General features: G+C 40.1%; 1 protein-coding gene and 1 pseudogene across 1 annotated transcript in view; one reads left to right on the top strand and one right to left on the bottom strand.

Moving 5' to 3' along the window:
- Ror1 (receptor tyrosine kinase like orphan receptor 1) overlaps positions 1–26,301 on the bottom strand; it is a 393,376-nt gene that overhangs the window by 107,923 nt on the left and 259,152 nt on the right. The window contains exons 3-4 of the mRNA XM_058581546.1: positions 16,057–16,344; positions 15,331–15,361 (exon numbers count right to left, since the gene is read on the bottom strand). Coding sequence (XP_058437529.1) covers positions 15,331–15,361; positions 16,057–16,344 — 319 coding nt within the window. The remainder of the gene's footprint in view (positions 1–15,330; positions 15,362–16,056; positions 16,345–26,301) is intronic.
- Positions 23,372–23,490, top strand: LOC124097045 (5S ribosomal RNA; annotated as a pseudogene).

Below are 26,301 nucleotides of genomic sequence, written 5' to 3'. Positions count from 1 at the left end.
GCACTATTTCTTTGAATTTGATATAAATAGTAGTAAGTTGATACAAGATGTAGTGCATTTATTTAACTTGGATAGTCATAGCTTGGAAACTAATGTACTGGGGGTTCAAAGTCAAATCAGTTCCTCTAAAAGTGATGAACCAGTTTTGTCACTAAAGAAAAAAATGACTTTTGGGTATTCAAATTGGTTGTGGAAAACTTTGAATACATTTGAAACAACCTGACAATGTGAAACTAGCCTTTTAATTGTCAATTTTATAAAATATAAGTATTTTTGATGAAAATTTAGTATTCAAACTAAGATGTGCTGTAAATACAAAATACTAGATTTTGAGGACTTGGAGAAAAAGAATATAGGATATCTTATTACAGAAATCACTTTGATGTATATAAAAAAGACCACTGAATACCTCAGTTATATACAATTTTTACTTGTCAATTATCTCTTAGTAAAAACTGGATAATCATCATCATGTTGAAAAAGTAATATTTTGAGTATATTGGTTTAGATAAAATATATATTGAATTTTACTAGTTTCTTTTAAAAATGTGGCCACTGCTAAGTGCAGTGGCACACACCTGTAATCCCAGTGGCTCAAGAGGCTGAAGCAGAAGGATCACGAGTTCAAAGCCAGCCTCAGCAACAGCAAGGTTCTAAGCAACTTAATGAGACCCTGTCTCTAAATAAAAATAAAAAGGAGTGGGGATGTGGCTCAGTGGTTGAGTGCTCCTGAGTTCAATCCCCAGTAGTGCCCCCCTCCACTAAATAAATAAATAAATAAAAATATGGACACCAGTGGATTTAAAATTACTTATGTGGCTTACATTATGTTTCTAATGGACAGTAGAGACACACAAAAACACCACAGCACCCATCATGGTATATTGTAATGGCTTTGAGAGAAAGGTAGGATTTCATGTGAGCACAAAGCTAGCTACCAAGTCATCTTGGAATGAGTGGAAGGTAGTCACATTATACCTTGGCTATAAAAATTCTAGGCCATCTGCTGAAGTAATAGATAGTAATGACTGACTGACTCATAATGGCTATTCCAATATTTATAGAACATTTCCCATCCAGTGCCAATATTTGCATTTGGGTTATACTACCACTATTTGTATTTTATGCATAAGTTCCTGATTTACAAACTATGCAAGGCTAAGAGAGGTGAATAGCATGGGTTAATCTCAGCAGAATTAAACTAATCTCAGAGTGATAATATTCAGAACCACAGATCACAGGCATTCACTATGGAATGTATATACTATGTATATACATACTTATGTATGTTCATACTTTCTATGAAAGCAAGTTGTTTGAGGTAGGAGGTATGAGCTGCTCAGCATTATTTAGTAATAATAATTGGATTTATAATTTGCCCCTGATTTCAGTCTTGGAGTTTCAATGATTCAGGTGTGTCATGGAGCCAAATGTGTCTTTGGGACCAGCTCACCCAAAGAGCCCTCTACTATGAGATGACATTAGCGTTCTTGGAATCCAGGTGCTTCACAGGCACACCAGAGAAGGTTTGAGACTTACAGACTAAGGGTGTCCTGTACAACCCAGATTGGGGAGGACAAAAAAGTTGGCACATGGAATCTCTTAGCCCCTCTGGGTTGCATATCTAGCTCCTGGAATTCTGAGGCCATATCCCTTGCGTGTAATAAAATTGCTCCATGAGGATAAATTTTTTGTGCACTGTGAATCTGCTCAACAATCAAATACTTAAGGAGACCAAATGTGTAATTCCTGCAAGAGTTCATACACTGCTCACCTCCCATAACGAGGGGAAGCAGTGCGTAAGAATGGCTAATGTGTGAACTCTGAAGTCCACCTGCCTGGCCTCAAATCAAAGCTTCTTCCTTTGCCAGTTGAGTCTTGAATGAATTACTTCATCCATACAATGGGGATTTGACAGTGCCTCCTCAAGGGATTTGATGAGGTCACACTTAACATGAGTTTTATAAATATGTCCAGCACAGAATAGCACTCAGTAAGTGTTTACCACAGTTAGCAAATTGTATCTTTAGAATCCCAAGAAGCAAATTTCTAGGAGGTTTTCTTGTTGACCCCTCCTTATGCAATTAAATAGTACTTGCTATGATAAGAAAGAGGGAGGCTGATCACTAATCTATTTTTCCATTTTGCTAGACAGAAAATTAAGACATGAAGCTATCTTGTCAAAGCTATAAGGTAGCATTAAGATCAGAAGAGATTTAAAAAAACGTTCTGAAAATCAGAACTAGTATTACAGAATAAAAGGTCTTATTCTAGTTCCTTTTATAGTTTCCCTTGAGGATTGCACCTTCTTCAAAGCTTTGCCTGTGGACTTAGCCAATAGTACCAACATGGCTGCTCTTTCAGCTTTGACCTTTGCTCCAGGGCTAGTTCCACAACCCAACTGCTCACAGGAATGGTTCTACCAGAGACTGGACAAGGAGGACAGTTGAATGTCTTATCTTTTCCCCATGCCATTTCCTCCCACCTGTCTCCACTCCCACCTTTCTATAGGTAGGTAAATCTATGTGAGCCATCAGTGCAGGGCTGGGCCTGTGTGCCCTGGATTCCCCCCTTGCCCTCTCCCTGCTCTGTTCCATGTAGATGGCCACAGGTAGATGGCCTCTGCAGCGGCAATTCCCAGGCCATGTGGATGGGTCTCTTCTAAGTTCCCCAGTGGAGACACTGGCTTGCATTTGGATATGGGGAGGAAGGGAGAAGCCAAGTAGTTTCTCCTGCTTCATTCTGCCTTGATCAGTAACCCTAGCAGTGGAAGAATCTCTGGTGACTCCACATGAGCCAGACTTGCCATTATTCTAGCCTCCACAGATGATCCCAAACCTGGGCTGGGGTAAAATCACCTCTTTTCTTTGTTCCTCCAGTCTAGATGTTGCTGGGGCTTCTGCCTGTTGCTGATGTTGATCACTGTCCCTTGTGTGACTTTTTAGCAAATTCTTACATTAAATTTCCTGTGTTAAAAATCATAAGTTGGGGGCTGGGGTTGTGGCGCAGTGGTAGAGCGCTTGCCTAGCATGCATGAGGCACTGGGTTCAATTCTCAGCACCACATAAAAATAAAATAAAGATATTGTATCCACCTAAAACTAAAAACAATAAATATTTTTTAAAAATCATCAGTTGGTTATGTTTTCCCAGTGGGTCCTTGATGATGCAGTAGGCATGTGACATTCCAGGCAGAGTTTCTGCTGCTTCCACTACTCTGCTCTCTGCAATATCGTGTTGGAGCAGAGAGCTAGATATGCAACCCACGGGGACTGAGAGATCCCACGTGATAGCTTTTCTGTTCTCCCCAACAAGAGAGGTGGAACTGGGCAGTTTAATACATGTTCCCTTCAGGTGAGAGGGGGATGGGAGATGATATTTCTCAAGTCTGGCGACGTGTATGTGGAACCATTTATCATAACTTTATAACATACTATATCAGGGCTCCTAACTTGTCTGTGGTGGTGCCTGGGTGTGGGTAGTTTATAAATCTCCTTGGGGGTTCTAATGTATGTGTTGGGTTGAGAAATACTGCCCTAGGTAATAATAAAAGGCAGAAGATTTGTATGATTTTCAGAAAAACGAGAGTGTAAGACATAGGATCCCACCTACAGTTTTTGGAGCATGTGTAAATACTGGGGGTGGGGGGTGCAGGGAGAGGAGACAGAGACAGGGGAAAGCAATGAGATGAAATTGTCAACAATGATGGTGATGAAAAAAATCTACGACTTGACAAAAAGAGAGGAAGAAATATGAATATTAGACTGAAAAGGTGAAGGGGATTAGAATTTGCCACCTGAGTACCAAATTGGCATATTGACTGCTGCTGACCTGTGGAAAAATCAGCAATCTCTCCTGCACCAGAGGACAGAAAACCACAGCCACTTCAGAACCATGTGGAGGTTCTCCATAAAACTTTTCTCACTGACTCAATTTACCTGGGCAAGGTCTGGAATGGGCAGGATGGGAGATCACAAGAGGAGGGAAAAAAAGTGGGGGGACTATTAACACCCTCAGGACAGAGAAAAAAGATCTAAGAGCATATTGCAAAAAATTCAAAACCATGAGAGGGTCTTACTGTAATATAGAAAATATAAATTGAGTTTCAATTAGTCCTCAAATTTGGTTGCAAGAAATCTTAGAAGACATCATAGCCAAAGTTCCTCAATTTGCAAGTAAAAAACTTGGGGTCAGAGAAAGTAAGCAATTGGCTCACTGGCCAGTGAATGGCACAGTAAGAACTGGAACCCAGGTGGGTAAATTCTCTAAATCTGTGCTTCTCAGAGTGTGAGATCCAGCAGCACCAGCAAGCCCTGGGAATGTGTTAGAAATGCAGAGTCTCAGGCCCACCCAGAGATGCTTTCAGCACCTGCATTTTAACATCATTCTCGGGTAATTTGTATGCATGTCACAATTTGAGGGTTACTGTTCTAAACCACACTGATTCCTCTGGGGCTGTCTGTTTACCCACAGCCAGGGACAGGGTGGAGATTTTTCTCTTTTCCTTGAGCATCACCTTCCTTGCAACCTTGGGTAGAAGCAAATGTCAAAACTCATAAACACAGGAAGGGAATTCATCAGGTGTTGAATGAGTATTGTGATATTGATTTTTTAAGTCTATAACTTAAAAACAGCTTAATTAGAGGCTTAGAACATAGAAAGAACTCAATAAGAATGTAGTAAGCAAATGAATAAAACTTTGTCAAATTTGGAAAAGGGCTTTAAAGACAGAGAGTTTTGACCTTCAATTTAGCACATTTTTTTTGAGCATCTACTATGTACTAGGTGCTGGGTTAACATGGAGATACATATATGTAACTAACTCATATGCTGAGAAGCTCATGGAGGGTGGGCAAGCTTTTGGAAGGTGTGCTCCTAGACAGCAAGGACTTATCTTCCCCTTCTCCCTTTGGATGTGCTCTGCACACAGGGATATGCATTGCCAAGCTTCACAAGTATCGTTTTAATAGGAAGCTTTCCACACCCTGTTCATCCAGTGGGGATTGTTGAGTGATGGTTGTGGATTGAGACATACGGACTTGGCTTCTCAACCTTCTGTACTCTTGGATCTCTTCCCCTGGGATTTGGAAACCCTTCTTATCTAATCTCTCTACACTCTCACCATCTGCCCCTGGTCTGCAGAGTGCTGAGTCTAAGGCAATCTGATGAGCTGCTTCCCTGGGGTAAAAGCCCTCTGTGGCTTCACTCAGCTGCTATTTGACTTCCTGGTCCTCTCACTACAAGACGCCTCATCCCTGAGCTGTCTGAGTAGCTGTGCTGAAAGTTATCCTTGAGTTTATCTTGAGTTGAAAGTTCTATTATCACTTCCTGAGCTGGGCCAGCACCCAGCTCCACTTCTTCACTGTGGCTGAGACTTGGAATCAGAAAAAAGAGGGAGAGAGGTCATCAAAAGCTACTTCGTTTTTCTGTGGAAAGAGACTTTAGCCAAAAACCAATGAGAGAAAAGGAAATAAAGGTTTCGATGGCTCTGTTTGGTGTTCAGAGCAGGGAGTACTGTCCAGCAGAAGGACTCTGGCTGTAAAGGTGACATAGCCTCTTGTTTCCAAATAGTGATTACAACATTGCTGCTGTTGGTGTTGTTAGTCAACATTATTCAACTCCTATGAATGTGTCAGGCACATTGCTACCTACTATAGCAATGATCCTAAGACAGATCATTGTGATTTCACTTAATCTCAACATCCTCATGAGATAGGTCCCGCCCCCACCACATGTAGTTTTAACAACCCAATTCTGTCTAGGAAACCCAAGAGGATGAAAAAAAGGAAAGAAATAAAGCTGAAATTCATTCAATGTGAATTCTACAACAAACTCCACCCTAGGATTTCTTGTGTAATGTAGGTGAGAGAAAAGACAGAGGGGGAAAGATGAAAATTGTTAAAAACAGCGTTTTGGGGCATTTCACCTTGCCCATTCCCATCTTCTTCTCCCAAGTTCTTTGTAGCCTTGAAAATCAGCAGCCTTGCAGTCACTGGAGGAGACAAGTGGATTTTCAGATCCTTAGAGGGCTCATCTCCAGAGAACTGGCATAGTTTGGCCTGTCTAGCAGCTTTCTAGAAAAGTCCCATTCACAGGGCTTGTCCCTATTTGACTAAACTTGGAGTGTCTCAGTGGGAAAAGCCCTAGTCCCAGGATGTTTGTTGAAAAAAATAGCCTATTTGCCTGAGGAAGTGATACCAGTTATGAGAAAGAGAAGCCTTGCCATAAAGCCCAAAAGCTCAAAGGGAAGATCTGAGAAATGAGATGTCCATTGAGGCTTTGAAAACCCTCTGATATATGCCTGGGTTTTGAAGGGCACTCTTATGAGCAGGGCTGTGTGCATGGCTGGGAAGGAAAGCCCTAATCTCTCCTCTCTGGCTATCTTTGAGGTCCTGCACTCGTAAGGATAAAAGCAATGGCAGAGTTGTGAACTGCTGGGGTACTAATGGTATGCTCAAACTTTCATGAAACCCTTGGCAAAGGATGGGCAACTTTCTGGTTGAAGGAAATCTCTGTTCATTCAATAACTGCTAAGAGCTATCTATCTGAGACTCTAGTATCTTACATTACACAGAATGTAGACCAAATAGATTGAGTTCAGGTAATACACTAAACAAATGGCAAGGACAATACACAGCAGACAAGAAGGAAGACAATCAGACAATCTGATTTCCAGAGCTGCTATATTATATTATTTAAGCATCCAGTTTTCAACACAATTTACTTCTTTGAAAAGACCAACAGAGTTGGTAAACCTGGACTAGCCAGTCCGACCAAGGGGGTGGGGGGAAGACACAATTTATTAAAGTTCAGAGAAAAAGAAGGGATATCATTATGAATGTTTCAGAAATTAACAGAATGATAAGGGAATACTATGAATAACTATATGCCAACAACTTAAATGATTTAAAGGAATGGACAAATTCCTAGAAAGATAAACTATTAAAACTGACTCAAGAAGAAATAGAAAATTTAAATAGACCTATAACAAGTGAAGAATTTGAATTAGCCATTTCAAAACTTCCCACAATGGCTTTACTAGTGAATTATACCCAACATTTGCTTGAATTAACAGAATTCCTTCCCAACTCTTCTAAAATAATAATAATAATAATAAAAGACAAGGAAATACTTCCCAACTTGTTCTAAGAGTACAGTATTGTCCTGATATGGCAACTAGGCAAAGATATCACTGAAAAACGATAGGCCATTATCTTATGAGCACAGAAACAAAAATCCTCAATAAATGATCAACAAACTGAATTTAGCAACATATAAAGGAATTATACACTATGGCCAAGTGGGAATTTCTCCAAGAATGTAAGCTTGGTTTAACATTCAAAAATCAATGTGATACACCACACCAATATAATAAAAGACTAACAAAACTCTTTGATCATCTCATTCACACAGAGAAAGCATTTGACAAAACCCAACACTCTTTTATAATAAGAAACACAAAACAAAATAGGAATAGGATGGAACTTTCCTTATGATAAAGGGCATCTATGAAAACCCAATAGCTAACATCAGTCAATGGTGAAAGACTGAAAGCGCTCCCCTTTAGATAAGAAAAAAGACCAGGATGTCTGCTCTCACCACTTCTTGTCAACATGGTTAATAAACTATCCTAAGATTCATATGGAATGCAAGGGACTGAGAAAAACAAAGACTAAGAGAAACATTGAAGGATATGATGGTCAGTTTTATGTGTTAACTTGGGCAAGATATAGTCCCTAGTTATTCAGGAAATATCAGTCTGGCTGCTATCGTAAAAGTACTTTATAAATGGGACTAACATCTACAGTCAAGTGGATGTAGGAGGTCTTCCTGATAATCTGAGTAGACCTGAGCCAAAGGGTCTTAGAACAGAACTGAAGCTTCCTACCTGTGGACTGCAACGTGAGCAGTTTTCCGAGACTATCTAGCCTGTTTATTTGACACTTGGCCCCAGGACTTCAAACATGGCTTACCAGTCCACACAAGCACATAAACCAATTCTTTGCAATAAATTTTATACACACACACACACACACACACATACACACACACACACACACCACATACACACACACACACACACTGGGATTTGAACCTGGGGACACTTTACCACTAAGCCAAATTACTAGTCCTTTTTATTTTTAATTTTGAGACAGGGTATTACTATAGGGCCTTGCTAAGTTGCTGAGGCTGGCCTCCAACTTGTGATACTCCTGCCTTAGCCTCCTGAGCCACTAGGCTTACAGGAGTGTGATACTCTAGTGGAATACTGACTGATACAGAGAACTTATTTTCTGACTTCAAAACTTAATACAAACCTAGAGTAAGCAAGAATGTGTGAAATTAGCATAAGGATGATATAGAATCAAGAGTCCAGAAATAAGCACATATATTTATGGTTAATTGGTTTTAACAGGGTGTCAAGGCAATCCAAAATAATCCACAGAATAGTCTTTTCAACAACACAAAGGGTGTGGGGACAAATGGATACTCACACACAAATGAATCTGAGCTCTCACACTACACACAAGAATTAACTCAAAATGAACCAAAAATCTAAGCATGAGAGCTGAAACTTGAAAACTAAAACACTAAGAAGAAAATCTACCTGTAAATCTTTGTGGCCTCATATGAGGTAAGGGTGTCTCAAAAGCACAAAAGACAAAAGAAAAAATCATGAGTTAGACTTCCTCAAAATTAAAACCATTTGTGTTTTGAAGAACACTACAAAGAAAATAAGAAAGGCAATCCTTTGACAGGAAATCTTTGTGAATCATATATCTGATAGGGTATGTATCCACAATAAATAAAGAGCTCTTACAACTCAAAAAAGAAAAAACTCAAGTAAATCATAAGCAAAAAATTCGAACAGCTATTTTTCCAGAGACATACAAATGACCAATAAGTGCATGAAAAGGTCTCAGTATCCTTAGTCATTAGGAAAATGAACACCAAAACCATAAGAGACCACTTCATACCCACTAAGATGACTAAAATAGATACGTAGATAAATAAATAATGACTGAATAAAAAACTAAGTAAACTTATTTATTTATTTTGTGGCACTGGGGATTAAACCCTGTGCCGCATGTAGGCTAGGAAAACATTCCACAGACCCAGGCCTACATCCTTGGGCCTTTTCAGATTTTAAGAAAGGGTCTTACTGAGTTATCCAGGCTGGTCTGGAACTTTCAATCCTCCTGTCTCAGTCACTTAAGGAGCTGAGATTGGAGGCCTGTGATACTATGCCCAATTTATATAAATACATTTTTGAAAAAGGAAAAAAGCATTAGAGAAGATGTGAAAAAGTTCAGATGTCTATACGTTCTTTCTGAGAATATGAAATGGTTCAGACCCTTTGGAAAATAGCTTCGCAGTTCCTCAAAATGTTAGACATAGAGACATCAAATGCTACAAGAACTCTACTCCAACGTATATAACTAACAGATTCAAAACATACACTCCACAGAAACTTGTATGTAAGTAGTAATTGCAACATTATCCAGAATGAGAAAAAGGTGAAGGAAACCAAATGTCCATGAACAGATGAATAGATAAACAAAGGTGGTAAAGCTATACAATGAACTATTATTCAGCCATGAAAAGGATGAAGTATGATACATTCTATAATGAGGACGAACCTCTAAAACACATGCTAAGTGACAGAAACCAGCCACAACAACGAGTATAATATGGTTCTATTTATATGAAAGAGCTAGAATAGGCAAATTTAGAGAGACAGAATTTAAGTTAGAATTAACCACAGGCTGAAGCAGTTTAGTTTTGAAATAGTGAATATGTTTTAAAATAAGATAGTAGCAAGGGTTGCATAACTGTAAAAACACTGAACTGTACACTTTGAAAGACTAACTTTTATGATGAAACTGTACCTCAGTGAAACAATTTTTTAAAAAGAAAGGAAAAAAGAAAGAATGAAAAGAGAAAAGAAGAAGAGAAAGGGAAGGTATCTGTTCTGGGCCCACATTTTAAAAAAAACACACATAAAATAAATTTATTAAGAGCAAAAAACACATGGGACTCTCTGCATCTTGGAGGACTTGGTCCTCCAAGCTGGCAGAACCTCAGACATTCACTCATGGGACTCAGCTGTTCCCGCCCAAGGGAACACTTTTCTATGCCTTGTGCCATTGTTGTGGGAACAAAAGGTGATGTGATGGATAGTGTGAAAATTTTTATCTATTGTTTCACTGCCAGAGTGGGACAGGGACACTGTTTCCAGCACAGAAAAGATGGCAGAGGCAGAAACACTGCAATAAGAGATAAGTTAATCAAGTTGGGGGATTATTCCTCCAGTTCAAATGCAATCGATTTTGCATGATAAACTTATTTCCAATATTGCCCAGCATCTATCGATCCTCTTGTTTTTTTACATTCAAATTGTGCTTCTGAAAGTTCTTATGAATTAGAATAAGAAATTCAGCAAGAGTTTCACATGGCTGAGAAAATTTTGCAATATTAAGAGTCATGGGTTGAATCATGTCACCCTAAATTAGTATGTGGATGTTCAAACCCCCAGTGCCTCAGAATGTGACCTTACCTGGAAATGGGATCTTTACACAGGTAATCAAGTTAAAAATAGAACTACAAGGTGGATCCTAACACCTATTATGACTGGTGTTTATTTATTTATTTTTTAAAGAGGGATATTTTGAAACATACTCGAGGCAGAAGAACGTGTGAACCTCAAAGCCGAGAATGAAGTGATGCATGAACAAGCTAGTAAAGGCCCCAAGGTGCTGACAAACCAAGAATAAAAGAAGATCCTTCCTGCTCCCTCCGAAGAACCAACCCTGCCAGCACCTTGATTGTGGATTTCTAACCTCAGTTTCTACTGTTTTAGCCACGCAGTTTATGACACTTTGAAAACCAACAATTAAATAATTCTTATTATAGTAATGTGCCCCATAATGATACTTTGGTCAATGACAGTCTTGTTCATGAGTGTAGTCCCATAAGATTATGATGGGGCCCCAAACCTCCTATTGCTTAGTGGGTCTCAGCACAACCTGTTATTCACGTGTGTGTGGTATTGCTGGTGTGCACACACCTACTGTGCTGACTGCTGTTTAAAAGCTAGCATGTAAAGTGTTATGTGGCACATCATGAGAAGAAATATTGATGCTTCTGGTTTATGTATTTATGAAACTCTCTGTTGTCACTTTAGACTGTACTCCCCCTTCTTATCAAAAAGGTTTATTGTAAGCGTGCTGTTACCTTGGATGAAGTCTCATATGTGTCTTATTTGTTGTGTGTCCTGGTTGCAGCAGGAGGCCACATCAAGCGACTGATCTATACCACACAGATTTGTGTAATTAAGTTCTCTGGAACTTGCTTAACAATGAGATTGCCTGACATCGAGTTTCTCAGAGTGTATCCTCCCTGATAAGTGACACATGACTGTCCTCTTAAATTCAGACACAATGGGGTAACATGTCGGCATGTTATGATTATTGAAATCTTTTGTATATTCTGTAATAATGATTATTCATCATATATTATCCCATTTCTCTGTGTGAACTTGGTACATAAAATTCTTCACTTCTCAGAAGATATACAAGCGATCAACAAATATATGAAAAAGTGTTCAACATGTTTAGTAATTAGAGAAATGCAAATCAAAACTACACTAAGATTTCATCTCACTCCAGTCAGAATGGCAGTTATCAAGAATATAAGCAATAATAAGTGTTGGTGAGGATGTGGGGAAAAAGGTACACTCATGCATTGCTGGTGGGACTACAAATTGGTACAACCACTATGGAAAGCAGTGTGAAGATTCCTCAGAAAACTTGGAATAAAGCCACCATTTGATCCAACTATCCCACTCCTCAGTCTATACCCAAAGGACTTAAAATCAGCATACTATAGTGACATAGCCACACCAATGTTTATAGCAGCTGAATTCACAATAGCTAAACTGTGGAACCAATCTAGATGCCCATCAATAGATGAAGGGATAAAGAAACTGTGGTACATATACCCAATGAAATACTACTCAGCACTAAAAGAGAATAAAATTATGGCATTTGCAGGTAAATGGATGGAATTGGAGAATATTTTGCTAAGTGAAGTAAGCCAATCCCAAAAAACTAAAGGCTGAATGTATTCGCTGATTAGTGGATGCTGATCTCTGATGGTGGTTGAGGGGCATGGGAGGAATGGAGGAACTTTGGATTGGGCAAAGGGGAGGATGGGGAGGGGTTATGGGGGCAGGAAAGATGGTGGAATGAGATGGATATCATTATCCTAGGTATACGTATGATAGCATAAATGGTGTGTCTCTACATTGTGTACAACCAGGTTATTGAAATGTTGTTCTCCATTTGTGTACAATGAATTGAAATGTATTCTGTACATGTACAACTAAGTAGAACAAATAAAAAAAATATTATTTCCAAATTTAAATATCACCTTAGGAATATTTCTGGTATAGTTGCTACTGACTGAGAGGAGTGAATTCTCCCAATGAAAATTGGTATTAAAAAGTAAGAAATACAAAAATTAGAAAAAGTTTGTCCTATTTGGCATTGTTGTCAATAGAGCATACACTATATAAACATCTTGTATAAAATAACGTAGGTACTACTTTTGCTGAAACGAAGGCAAAAATTTTTATGGAACGAATACAAAATCATTAATAAATTATATATACTATTTTGGCCCACGAACAGAATACCCAGACATATAAAGTAATGATTAGTCACCTTTGAAAACTGCTGGCTTTCAGTCATAGAAAAACTGTAACTTTACATAACTACATTTTTATTTTATTTTGTTGTTATGAAGGTGTATTTGTCAATGTGGGAGGATAGAACATATTTCATTTAACAGTTTTGCTAGCTTGATTTAATCTTTTAAATATTTAGATATGTGGTATGTGAGCCTCCATTTGTATTCATGCCCCAGGCCCTATAATTGTTAGGGGTGGGCCAGGAACTAGTAATGACAGCAGAAATAAAGCCTGAAGCTATGAACAGATGCCAAACTAAAATCTGAAACTTGCTTCTACTCTAAGAGCATCCTGAGCACTTCATGAGAAAACCCAATACAGTCCCTTCGTAGCCAGTGACCATAGTCCAAGGGCCCTCGGCTCCTGCCAGGTTTCATACACCTGATACATTTTACTGATGTCCTGATTTTCTGAATGCTAGGTTGTGGCAGGGACATTCTTTTTTTTTTCCCCTAGTAATTCTGTGGCACTTTCAAATAAACAGCAATTTATAATTGCATTTCACTCTTATTTTGGAAAAAGTAGCATAAGAATTAACAGAAGGCCTTCTGAGGGATCCTTAATGTGATATTCTCCAAGGCTCTCATTTTGTTCACATCTGCCATCCACTTTTAGTGAGGTTTGGCTTCTAACTAAGGGCTATGAGGACAGAGATGGGAACTAACATTCTATCTGAGATTAGGGGTGGGAACTAGCAATGACAGCACAAATAAAGCCTGAAACCATGAGCAGATGCCAAACTAAATTCACAGGGTAAGTGGTGATGGTTGAGAGAGGCACAAAAAAAAAAAAAAAAAAAAAAAAAAAAAAAAAAAGCAGGCACATCACAAGTCCCTAAGGGAAAGAAACCAAGAGCATCAAAATGCCAAGAGGAATGCAATCAAGATGGAGACCAGCCTGCAAAAGGCCCCGTGGGATTTCCAACTTAGATTGCATTTTGGCGTTAAGTCCCTCCAAGCAAAGGTAGTGACTGTACACTACATGATATTGTGATGGATAAATGGACATCGAACACGTAGCAGAGGTGCTGGATGGCAGCAGACACTTCCAGTTGTCAACAGGCATCTTTAAGAAACTTTAATACCTACTCTACGGACATCAGTTCACAAAAACTGTTAAACTCTGTCTAAAATTAAAAACCATGAGAGACTTAGGGTTCATCAGAACGATGGCAGCAAAGAAAGAGCAAACACTTCCAGAAATAAGGAAATGTAAATGTTTAACAAGTAACTTTGATTACAACAAATAACTGATGCAGATTGAGCAGGCAGGAAGTCTAGGGCTCAACAGGAAAGGCAGATTAGAGAACCACATTAATCAGCTTGTGATGCAGATTATCAACCACACTTGAAACACAGATTAATAGGAACAAATAAGGTACCAGGGTGGGAAGCATTTTTACAGCCAGTAACAGAAGTTTTAATCTTTGTTTAAATAAGACTTCAAAAGGATTCCACATATAACCTATGGCGAGATTATTGGGGGGAAAAAAAAAACTTACAAAAATGTAAGGCAAAGTGACCAAACTTCCAACCTTTTCTAAAATCAAGCAACACTTTCTACCTGGGCAAGCAGAATATAATTAGCGCTGGGCTGATTTTAAAGACTTTTAATGGCCTTTAACTGCTGTTGAAGTAGTAAAACAGTGTGGCTGAAGGCCAATGTTTATTTTTACCCATTACCTATTTTATTAATGGGATTGTGGGCCACTGGGCCTCAAGGAACACACCAATGTATTAAAATACCCCACACTGTAATTAAGTGGCACAGAGGGGATTAGAGCAAGCTAAGCGGCACTTCCATTTGCCATGGGTGTGGTCCAGGCCAGACATGTTGGTGTTCTCAGAATGGACCCAGGGAATTCCGCTTCAGATAATACAAAATATGGAGGAGACTTTCTTGCAGAGCAAAGGTTTGAATAATTAGGTCTTTCTCCCCAAATAAAATATACTTAAGGAAAAAATGTCCCAAGAGGATACTTTCAGAGTGGAAGATGAACATCCCTTAAGCAAGAATAAATGGAGTCTTTTATCTTTTAAAGAAAGGGAGTCTTTAGACTCCATTAAAAGGGTCTCAGAATGAATCCAAATTCCACAAAACTCTCTATCCAAGTATGGGGCTTCCGCCCCTTATGTGAACTAGAACTTCTCGTTCTTTGAAGGGAATAAAAAATAAAGTGATCACTTAATTTTTGCCCTGTTCAATAAATTTAAAGTATCAGAATGCTTACAGTATGTACAACAGACCCTTTAAGCTGGAGTAAAGTTTCCTAAGCCAGCACCCTGTCATTTTTTGTTTGATTTTTACCGAGTCCATTGTTGCCACTAAATGTTAGATTCATCTTAAAATAGTAAATGTAATAAGATTTGTTGCTTTGATCATTCAGATTCCACATTACCACGCTTAAGATTACTGCCAATGCTGGTCTCCTGTGAATCTTCATATCAGAGTAAAAGTAAAATGGAATGACATTTGAAAACATAGTGTTTGGGCCCTGGCAGAGAACAACATTGCCTTTGCCCTAGAAACCAGTGAGGAAATGCTTAGAAATGACAAAAAAAGGAGACTCAAAGTACTTACGAGGAACCTGGACTTGCGGTAGGAGGGGGTCCTGAAGAAATGAAAGAAAAACAAAAGAAATAGTCAGTCTGGGTAATTGGAGGGTGAGTGTGGGTACAATCAAACTACTACAAATTAAAGTTCTCAACCACCTAAAGGGGATATTTATTTTTCTGGGATTTATTATTTTATTCCAGCTCCCCTCTCCAACCACCTCTGTGAATAAAAGCATAGCAAAGAGAACATATCTCTATTCCACAATTCAGGGCTGAAAAATGCTAAAAGATGAGCCAACAGAGTGCATCTTCAGATGGCAGGGAGCTTCCAATAGAAGGCTGAGTGATTGCATGAGGATGTCAATTGCAAAAGCGAGAGGGGGCTTCCAATCTCTGAGGAAGCTGCATGGAAGAAGGGCATGCTCACTGCCATGCCCCTGGCTTGTCTGGGCAGGAGCATCCTTGCGGAGAAGAAGAGCTCTGTGGCATGGTGGTTTGTAGTAAGGGTGTTAGGATCAGACAGAACTGGACCTCATTCCTGCTCTGCTATTTACTAACTGCACAATCCTAAATATGCTAATTAACTACTGGGCCATGAATTATTTATCTGCAAATTGGGTACAGCTCTGCTTGGTTTAGGACTGCTCTACCATCTAGTGCTTACTTCCTCCTTCCTTGCCCTGGTGGACTCTGGTTGTCCTAGCACATTGGGCTGAGGGTCAAAGACCATCCCCAGTAGGAGGCTGCTTACCAAACTTGACAAACAAGACTCCAGTGGTGGACACCACCTTCTTGCCATTTGTTGCCACACACTGGAAGTAGCCTGTATCTGTGGTGTCGAGGTTTCTAATCCGCAGCCGCGAGCCATAGTTGGTTGCCCGGAAGGAGATTCTCCGGGGCTCCTGGACCACAGGCGCATCATTTTTGAACCAGCGGATAGTGGGAGGTGGATTTCCAGAGACTTTGCAGTGCAGTTCCGCTGTCTGCCCCAGGGATGTGGTGATGTTATTCATTGGTTCATCCAGGGTCAGATAAGAATCTGTGGCACAAGGGGGAAGGAAAGAAGTGAGAGGACTGGAGAGAACCTCTTAGCAACCTGAATGGATTCCACTGTCAGAGTCATAGAGAGACAGAAGAGGGGAAGCACATGGAGAAAGCAGAGGATTGAAGCAGTGGCATTTACCAAGACCATGACTGCTAACCCTCATCCACAGGGCCTGCTGCTTGGAGGGAAATTTATTACTAATCAGAATATAAAACTCAAAGTCCTCAAATAACTACATGGTACTCATGGATAAATGTACTTTTTAAGATAAGACGAGATAAGTGCTGGAGAGGATGTGTGGAAAAAGGTACACTCATACATTGCTGATGGGACTGCAAATTGGTGCGGCCAATTTGGAAAGCAGTATGGAGATTCCTTGGAAAACTAGGAATGGAACCACCATTTGACCCAGCTATTCCTCTTCTCAGACTATATACCCAAAGGACCTAAAAACAGCATATTACAGGGACACAGCCACATCAATGTTTATAGCAGCACAATTCACAATAGCTAAACTGTGGAGCCAACCTAGATGTCCTTCAGTGGATGAATGGATTAAAAAAATGTGGCATTTATACACAATGGAATATTACTCAGCAATAAAAAATAATAAGATCATGGCATTTGCAGGGAAATGGATGGCATTAGAGCAGATTATGCTAAATGAAGTTAGCTAATCCCAAAAAAACAAATCCTGAATGTCTTCTCTGATATAAGGGGGGGGGGTGACTAAAATGGGGTTGGGAGGGAGAGCAAAGGAGGAAGACTACCTCTAGATAGGGAATAAGGGTGGGAGGGAAAGGGAGGGAGAAGGGGAATAGCATGGATGGTGAAAGGAGACCCTCATCATTATACAAAATACATGTATGAAGATGTGAATTTGGTGTCAACATACCTTATATATAATCAGAGATACAATAAATTATTGTATAATGGTGTATTAAGAATTGTAATGCAAAATAAATAAATAAATAAAATCATAAAAAAAGATAAGACAAAATGAACCTTTGTGTTTCAGATTATAAAAATAATGCATGCTCCTTGTTGCAAATTCCAACAGAAGAACGGGGGTGGTGGGGGGTGGGGAGTAAAATTTACCTAAAATTATTTCTACTCTAAACTTACATCTTTCTTAACCTCTGGCAAACATACTTCCAGTTTTGCCACTTTTTTAAAAATATTTTTTTAGTTGTAGATGGACATAATATTTTATTTACTTATTTTAATGTGGTGCTGAGGATTGAATCCAGTGCCTCATACATGTGAGGCAAGGGCTCTGCCACTGAGCCATAATCCCAGCTCCCCCCACCCCCCCAATTTAGCCACTTTTGATAACAAACAAATCATCAAAAGCTAGGAAAAGGGGCTGGGGGTTGTAGTTCAACAGTGGAGTGCTCGCCTAGCACAAGCGAGGCCCTGGGTTCTATCCTCAGCACCACATAAAAATAAAATAAATAAAATAAAGATATTGTGTCCAACTACAACTAAATATTAAAAAAAAAACCTAGAAAAAGCAGGAGCAACACATTTAGATCTACATGGCACAGGACTGAGAAATGTGCCTGAAACCTTCCTGAACTGAGGGGTGCTTAACAAATGAGCCACATCCCCAGCCCCCCTTTTTTATATACTTTTATTTAAAGATAGGGTCTTCTTAAGTTGCTAAGTGCATTGCTAAGTTGCTGAGGTTGGCTTTGAACTCATGATCCTCCTGCCTCAGCCTCCTGAGCCACTGGGATTACAGGCATGAGCCCTGCCTCCAGCTAATGCTCCTTCTTGACAGAACATCAGTGTCCCACAAACTACCCTGAAGTCTTTTGTAGTCAATCCCTGCTCTCAAACATATCCTCCCTCCTATCCGGAGGCAACTACTGTTCTAATTTCTATCATCATAATTAATTTGCTTATGCCAGGATCTCATATAAATGGAATCATGCTATAATTGTGTTTGGCTTCTTTTGTGATTTTGTTGCATCAAAGATTTTAACAATGAAATAAGTTATATTTAGGATTATTCTTCAATAAATACTGTTTTAAAAATCATACTAAATATTAGTTGTGGAACCCAGAGGCAAATAAAATAATATGAAATTAGGTTTACTATTTTAAAAAATTGCTCGCTCTTCACATATATGCAGTTTCCTTTGGTTCTGTCTTTCCTGACCACGCATCCTTGGGTAGATTCTCTGTCGTACTTTCCCACCATTCACTGCTCTCTGTCCATCCCTAGCCCCAAACCTGGGATGCTTGTTAAGCAGTTGCCTTCATTGCTACACTACAGCAAGCAGCTGCAAGGCAGGCCACAGAAGGTTCTAGTCTCCCCTCCCCATGCATCACAGAGCCCAGCAGTGTCTAGCAACTCCCTGCAGGGATGGATGTGTTTTATGAGCTGCAGTGACTGGCAGCCTCTAATCACACATGGCTTACAGAGCTCATGAAATATGGTTAGAGGACAGAGGAACCAGATTTTTAAACATAAACAGTCACAAGTGGCTAGTGGCTACTGTATCGAACAGCACAGTTGAAACACAGTAAATTTGTTGCATTTAATGGAAATTTATTGGAAAATAACATTTTCGAGCTCCTTAACTGGGTTATTTAATTACTTGAATGCCTATAAAATGAGTTCATAAATGCTAAAAATAAATGATTCATTATTTGCTTTCATTTTCCACCAACAAATTGGGAAGGGGTGTTGCTAAAATCTGGCAACCCCTCAGGAGCATGCCGAATGTGTGAATGGCCCTTACCGGGTGCATGTGGTGGAAAAGAGACTAAGCAGGACCATCATTCACTGTGTTACCATAACAATAGTTTTCATCTCTCCTAAGCCAGTGAATAATTATTTCTCACCACACACAATCATGGTTCCATAAATGATTTTGCTAATGCCTTGCTTTCTTAATATATATTCTGATCTCTAGAGCATGTTTCTATAAGGAAACTATAATTTCATATATCATAATATGCACATATGTATGCATATGTATCATACATATATATGATGCTATATATATATTCTATTTTGTACTTATTATACTTATCTTTTTCAATCCCTGAATCTATTTGTTCATGAATATAATCACACATGATCTTTAGATGTTGGAGATATGCCCAGAAGGTAGGGAGTTATTATTACACCTTTAAACCCCAACTGACGTTTTGATAATGTATAACTACACACTCTCTGTAGAGAGAAATGTAGACATAGCAATCACATAATACCAATATAAGCGTAGTTATTAATTTTCCATTGGATAGATTCTGGAATTTAATTGGCTGGGTGTGAATCTCTGGTCTTCCCCCTGCCTATCTGTGTGAACCTGGGCAAGTTATTTAATCTCTCAGTACCTCAGTTTAGCCAACTGAAAAACAGGAATTACAGGGTTCCACCTGGCAAAACCGTTAGTGAAAGATTAAATCAGGTGACGCCGTAAAGCACTTAAAACCAGTGTTTGGTGAAACATAAGCACTCAGAAATGTTAATCAATGTTGCTACTATCATTTTTATAATAATAACCTCTACATAATGGCAGATTACATAATGTTTTCATGGCCTCCATCTCCTGTTATCCTCTAATGTCTGGGTCAGTAGGAAAGGCACATTAATTGACCAGGATTCCCAGTTGTAGATGAGAGAATTCTGACTCAGAGATTAACTAACTCGCCTGTGATCACACAGCCAACTGCCCAAAGCTTCCATCATCAATGGCCTTCAGTTCTCAGCTTGGCCTCACACCTATACGCAATCCAAGGGAGGCAGCTGCCAAAACAGCAGCAATAACAGAGGGCCTTGTGATGCTGCCATATGTAGAGGGTTTATTTTAGTATTAACCAACATGGTAACTCTGAGAGGGAGACTTGCTATTGCTGCTTTAGGAGGAGGAAACCTGGGATTAGAGAGGGGAAGTGACTTGCTCAAGGTCTTCTGGCCAAACTAAGGTCCATTTCACGTCTTTTTGGTTCCACCATCTGGCTCTTCCCGCTTCATCAAACTGCTTTGGTACTTGAGCCCCACCTAGGGCTGGGCACAGAGCTGGGATTGCTGCCTAACTCAGGGTGGACCCCAACACACAGCCACTCTCAGGCCAGGGCTCTTCCCCTACCTCCGGGGGTCTGAGCTTCAGCCATGTTTCCAGTGGGTGTCTCAGTGCCAGGAATCTTGCCTGACCTGCTCTGTACAGTATCCATATTACACCCATCTAAAAACAAAAAGCGGGGTGTAGGGCAACTGGAAACCAGTGTGTTTCCGGAAAGAACAAAGGAAACATAAACAGATCTTTGTGTTTACTGAGCAATGGAGCCTTGCCACAATTGGAGATTTGGTCTTGATTTCTTCCCAACATAGAAGAAGATTGGCATTTGTTGGCCATCTGTAGCTACTCACTTAGCACGCAGGACTAAAAAATGGTCTGCTCCTCAGCTGGGCAAAAACCAGAAGCATCAGAACAGCATTTTGCCTAAACGACAGGAAGGCATTCTGTGCCGGGAATAAAATAAAGTGAAAACGCATGTCTGCATCCCTGCTCTCTTTCTTGTTGTTAACGAGCCCTTGGCCAGGATCCATTCTCTTCCCACAACCAGCTGGAACTTCGGTGGCAGCCTCGTGGGCCATGCTAGGGGCCCAACTCTAGTCTTATCCAAAGCTCAGTGTGACCATTGCAGATTCTGATCTAGCCGTTCCTTTCAGAGAACACCTAGGCTTGACCTGCACACTGGACTCAAATACCAGTTCTGCCCCTAATAGCTGTGGGGGTCCCACAGCCACTTCACCTCCTTAGGCTTTGCATTTGTTGTCTATTGCTGGGGTCTCTGGGGGAAGTTTGTATTTCCACTTGGGCAGAACCATTAAATGACAGGCAACAGGTGCCTGCTGAACCTGAATATAAGACAATGCCTTTTGGCCCTACATTTGAACCTGGCTGTTTGTCATTTTTTCTGGTGGTTTGATACCTCTGACAATGTGTGCTTGGGCTGTGGTACATTTCTGACCCCTTTTCCCCTTCTTTCTTAGACTATAAATATTGACATGTCAGACTTGTGGGTGGGAGGTGGGGTATAATCTGGCTTGAGAGAAAAAAGTCTCAGTTCAATTGACTCCACCTTTAGTTGTATGTCCCTGAACTGACTCTGTCTCCTGGTGGCAATACCAGTGGTAATGACAAATGGTACTTATTATCACAGCAGGTGCTGTTAAGAAGATTTTATAGATGAGTAATTTAAGGCAGAGAGGGTAAGAAAGTTGTTCAAGATCACACAGACACTAAGAAGACATGAGATTTCAAATTATTTTGGCTCCAGAGCGCACGCTCTAGAACAGAAATTCCAGAATCTTTCAGTCAGTCTCAGGATTTTAGTATTTAAAATACTGAAAACCCCACAGAGAAAATCTTAGATTTTAAGATTTTTATTTTAATAACCCCAACTTAATAAATATTTTAATGAAAACAACTGTACTTTCCACACACACACAATAGGGAGAAGAATGGCATGATTTTTATACTGCAGCAAATGTAGTATTTGCTTTTAGAGCAGAGACTACTATATTCTCCTGGATTAACATTCAGGCTGTGAGATAAATTGTATTTGTTGAAGAAAATCTTGACTTCCCACATTTGAAAAAGGGAGAAGCATTTTAACAGCCTTTTAGATAATTTAGGGTACTGTTCTTTGATACTACACCAAAATTCGACAAGGGGTAGTTTCTTAAATTGCCAGGTGAAATCTAAACCATATCAATGAACATTTCATACTTCATTACATTAAAAAGGACTGATTTATCTTGCACTTTGAATGCATCACCAACCCATGTATGGTTTTGAAACAGAATGTGTTGTCCATTAAAAAACATAAGATCACTTATATATATGTATCTTTCACATGTGGACACATTTAATTATGTAATATAGAAAAGTCACATACATCAATATCATCAATGTCATCAGACAAGATTGGGAAGCTATGAAGTTCATGGTGATAGCTAAAAGTTTTCCAAACTTCTATTTTTTGCTTGAAAGTTCAAATTTTATCACTGGCAACTAATGCTATCTCCTGTTTCCTTGAAGTGGCAGGCTCATTTGGTTAAATCTCAAGAATAACTAAACATAGTTTGTTAGTCATTCCTTCAAGTAAAAAGGGTCTAGTTCCGCTCAAAACTCAAGTGCTTTTCTTTGAGACCCTCATTGTACTGGTTCCTCAGGAGTCAGCTAGAGATCTTTACATAAGCTTCCCATTCTGCCATATGCAATACTAAAGAGACATTCTCCAGGGTCGAGACTTAATGAAATCAATAATTTTTTGCTGCTTTGTTGAAGACATTCTAAAGTGCAATAGTTTTTTGTTTTATTTTTACTGCAGGTGGATGGCAATGGAGAAGATGACCACTGGTGTGGCACAGTTTGGTGCCACTGTCTTGATACGCACTAAGGCCCCAGCTGTTTTGTGCACCATTGCTTTGCAGGATGTGTACACTGCACCAGAGGATGTAAGACCTACTCCAAAGCTCATATCTAATAAGAGGCAAAGCCAGGATCTGGACTTCAAGTCCAGTGTTCTTCCCATCACACTTTAAGCTGCCCTTTCCCGCCCTTCCACCTTCTAGTCTGGTCTGAAATTCTTAAGAGCAAGACAGTTTAGCTCAAGCCTTGAGCATTTTAAGTCAGAGAGAAGAGAGGGGTGATTTCTAAACAAGCAGTTTGGGGCTCTGGGAGAGTCCCAAATGACTGTGTCCTATATGGGCAAAAGTTTGAGACTCCAAATAAAAAAAATCGGCATTTTTTAAAAAGTAGGAAAATGAAATGCCAATATCCTTTTAATGCCACCATTTCCCCCACTCACAAAAAGTTAGAAAGCTAACACCACTCCCCCCTCCTCCCCCTCCTCCTCCTGCTTCTTCTTCTTCTAATTTATGAAGATTGGGCACTGTTCTGAACATCTCACATACATCATCTTATTTAAACTTGAGAACACACCTGTGAGATAGGCACTGTTATTACCCTCATTTTAGAGATAAGAAAGCTGAGTCTATAGCCATACTACCCTGAATGCATCTAATTTCATCTGATCTCAGAAGCTTAGCAGGGTTGGGCCTGGTTAGTCCTTAGATGGGAAACCAATTGGGAATACGGGGTACTGTAGGCTTCGGGCTGGGGACAGTTGGTAAAGTGCTTGTCTCGCATGCACCATCCTCCCACGCCCCCCCCCACCCCCCCCAAAAAAAAAACAAAAACAAAACCTGAGACACAGAAATGTTTATACATCCAGAAAGTGGTAGAATCAGGACACAAATTCAGGCCCTCTGGACACCAGAAACCATACAATTACCTGATGCCCCATTTCTCAATAAACACAGATTATAGTCTTTCACTGTGCTTTCCACCACTGTAACCAGGACTACAAATATTCTTGCCCTTTTTATAAGTCCACCCAGCACGTGATAATACCCACCGGTACTAGAAACAAGTAAATCACCACTAGTTACTTATGACGTAACTAGAAGTCACCATGGAGAATGAGCTTTTTAAATACAGCCAGGCATCCTGTATCCTGAGACTTAATCAACCTAAAAAGTGAACTGCAAGAAAAAAGAAGTTAGTTTATGAGTTCTTCGGGAATTGAGACACCATTTCCTCTTTTTTTCCTTTCTATATTCCTCCCAGAGCTCCATGTGTTATTGTAAACTTTGTAGGCATTTAATAAATGCTGGTTGATTAAGTAAATGGAAGGCTCAAGTGAATTTCAGGCAAATTAGCTTTGGAGACACCCCATTTATTATGGTCCTGCTTGACAAGACGTCACATCCACAGGTCCACAAATCCCTCCCAACATTTATTACTTAATTTTCAAAGTGCCCTTCCATCTTCCCTAGGGATGGAGGCAGGGCCAAGAGTTCTAGTCCCATTTTGACAGGTGAAAGAAACTTGAGATATAAAAAGTTGAACAGGGCGTTGCCATGACAATGCAGCCAGTCAGGCAAGGTGCAGGGTGCAATCAGGCTTAGGGCCTGGGCCTGGGTATCAACAGGGGCACATGCCAAAATGCTAGCCTCCTACATTACCTCTCTCTCTTAAAGAGGGAGGAGGCTCCTGACATGAAATAAAATGCTTAGCTAAACATAAAGGAAGGCTGCCAAACACAGTTAGGTCATCGCATTTGACTTTGGGAGAACATTTTGTTCATGCTATCAACCTGCGTTCACTTTTGGTACACTTCACCATAAATACTTCTGACTCACTATCTCGGGAAATATTTTTTATCTTAATAAATTCAATGCAAAGCATAATCTAAATCAGCTTGTGCATTCTTGAGTCGGAGCCACAAGCTGCGTTTAATAAAAATCAGCCGAAGTGGCAGGGGACTTCTGAATAACCACAGTTCATTATCCGTTGAGGGGTGTCTGAGCCCATGGGGCCTCAGGTAAGAGAAAAGGAGGAGGTAAACTGGCCACAGGGTGGAAGCCCAGGACAGCTGCATGACCCCCTGAGGGCCAGCCACCTTGGAGGTGCTATTTATAAGAACAGACTATTGGGCTAGGGATGGAGCTCAGCAGTAGAGCACTAACCTAGCATGTGCAACTCCTGGGTTCAGATCCCCATCACCATTAGAATAAATAAAAATAGGTTAACTAAGAACATGGGCTCTGGAGCTGGACTACTTGGCTTCATATCCAAGCACTATCTCTTACTTTCTGTCACTTGACCTCCCTAAGTTTCAGTTGGCCCAACTGGAAAATGGGGCTAATAATTGTACTTGTTAGAGTCTGTAAACAAGTCAGGATGGCTCCTGGCATTTTGCCAGAGAAATGTTAGAGTCTGTAAACAAGTCTGGATGGTGCCTGGCAAAATGCCAGAGAGAGTGGTTTGTGAAGTAACACCAGCGAGCCATTAAGTATGGAGATTTCTTATTGGTTGACTGATGTATCTAGTTTATGCTAATTAGATAAGCTGTGTGGAATGTATAAATACCGCTCCTGTCCTGCAATAAACGGCTTCCACTCCTGCTGTATCAACGTACACAAGTTGTTCGTCACCCCCCAGCTATTTTGCCCAGCCAGCCGGGCTGTGGCATGTACTTATCCATGAGAGATGCTGTGGAAGTTAAATGAGATAATCTGTCTCTGGAACACTAAAAGTGTTCAAAGTGTTTTTTTTTTTTTTTTAAATACTCTGACTCGTGGGTTCCACCTGCGATCCAAGCATAAGCATTTAAAAACATGCTCCCCAAATCATTCTCCCACGGAATAACAACTTGGTCACAGTGATAAAGCTACCATTTTCTAACCACCAACTCTTGCCCAAATCCCTATAACTATTCATTCCTCAAAAATTGCCAGGAGATTTCTCCCCGACAATCCCCTTGGTCCACAAGAAGGACCAGTGCAAAGGCATGTTACCAAAGGTCATGTGACTGATAAGGAGTGAAACTGCCTCTCTACCCAGAGGTCAGCTGGAACTCTCCAGATTCCAACTGTCCCTAGGTAGGCCCAGAGACAGCACAATGGAGATACACACTTTCTGGCTGAGCACAGCTGCTGATGACCTGGGCATACGATGGTTCAAAGTGAAAAGAAGTGCTGTGCCAGGCTGGGTCCTGGACCGCCACTCAATTTTCTTGAGAACATAAATACAAATGCATCAAGCTGGGCTTGAGCTAATGACCTCTGTGTAATAGCTGGCGGTTTACTGAAGGCCCATTGGATCAGACAACAGATGGCGAAGGACGCAGGGAACACACACCACATCAGAAAAAGTTCTGCAAAGGTACACTTAGACCCAAACACCCTATAAATCTCAACTAATGGGGAAATAGAGCAGCCTTTGTGGGTCTTTCTTTAGGAAACCCACTCAATACCCAGAGCCACTCACAGGAGTTTAAGAAAACTTTGCTACCTGAGGGGTTTGTTTTAATGAATAGGTATTTTTACAAGTAGACCAATTGTATGTAAATGGACTC

Source organism: Marmota monax, unplaced genomic scaffold (genome assembly GCF_021218885.2).
Source record: "Marmota monax isolate L192 unplaced genomic scaffold, Marmota_monax_Labrador192_F-V1.1 WCK01_AAM20220418_F8-fsc00023, whole genome shotgun sequence".
NCBI classification, from domain to species: Eukaryota; Metazoa; Chordata; class Mammalia; order Rodentia; family Sciuridae; genus Marmota; species Marmota monax.
This window is presented reverse-complemented; position numbering and strand designations above follow the sequence as displayed.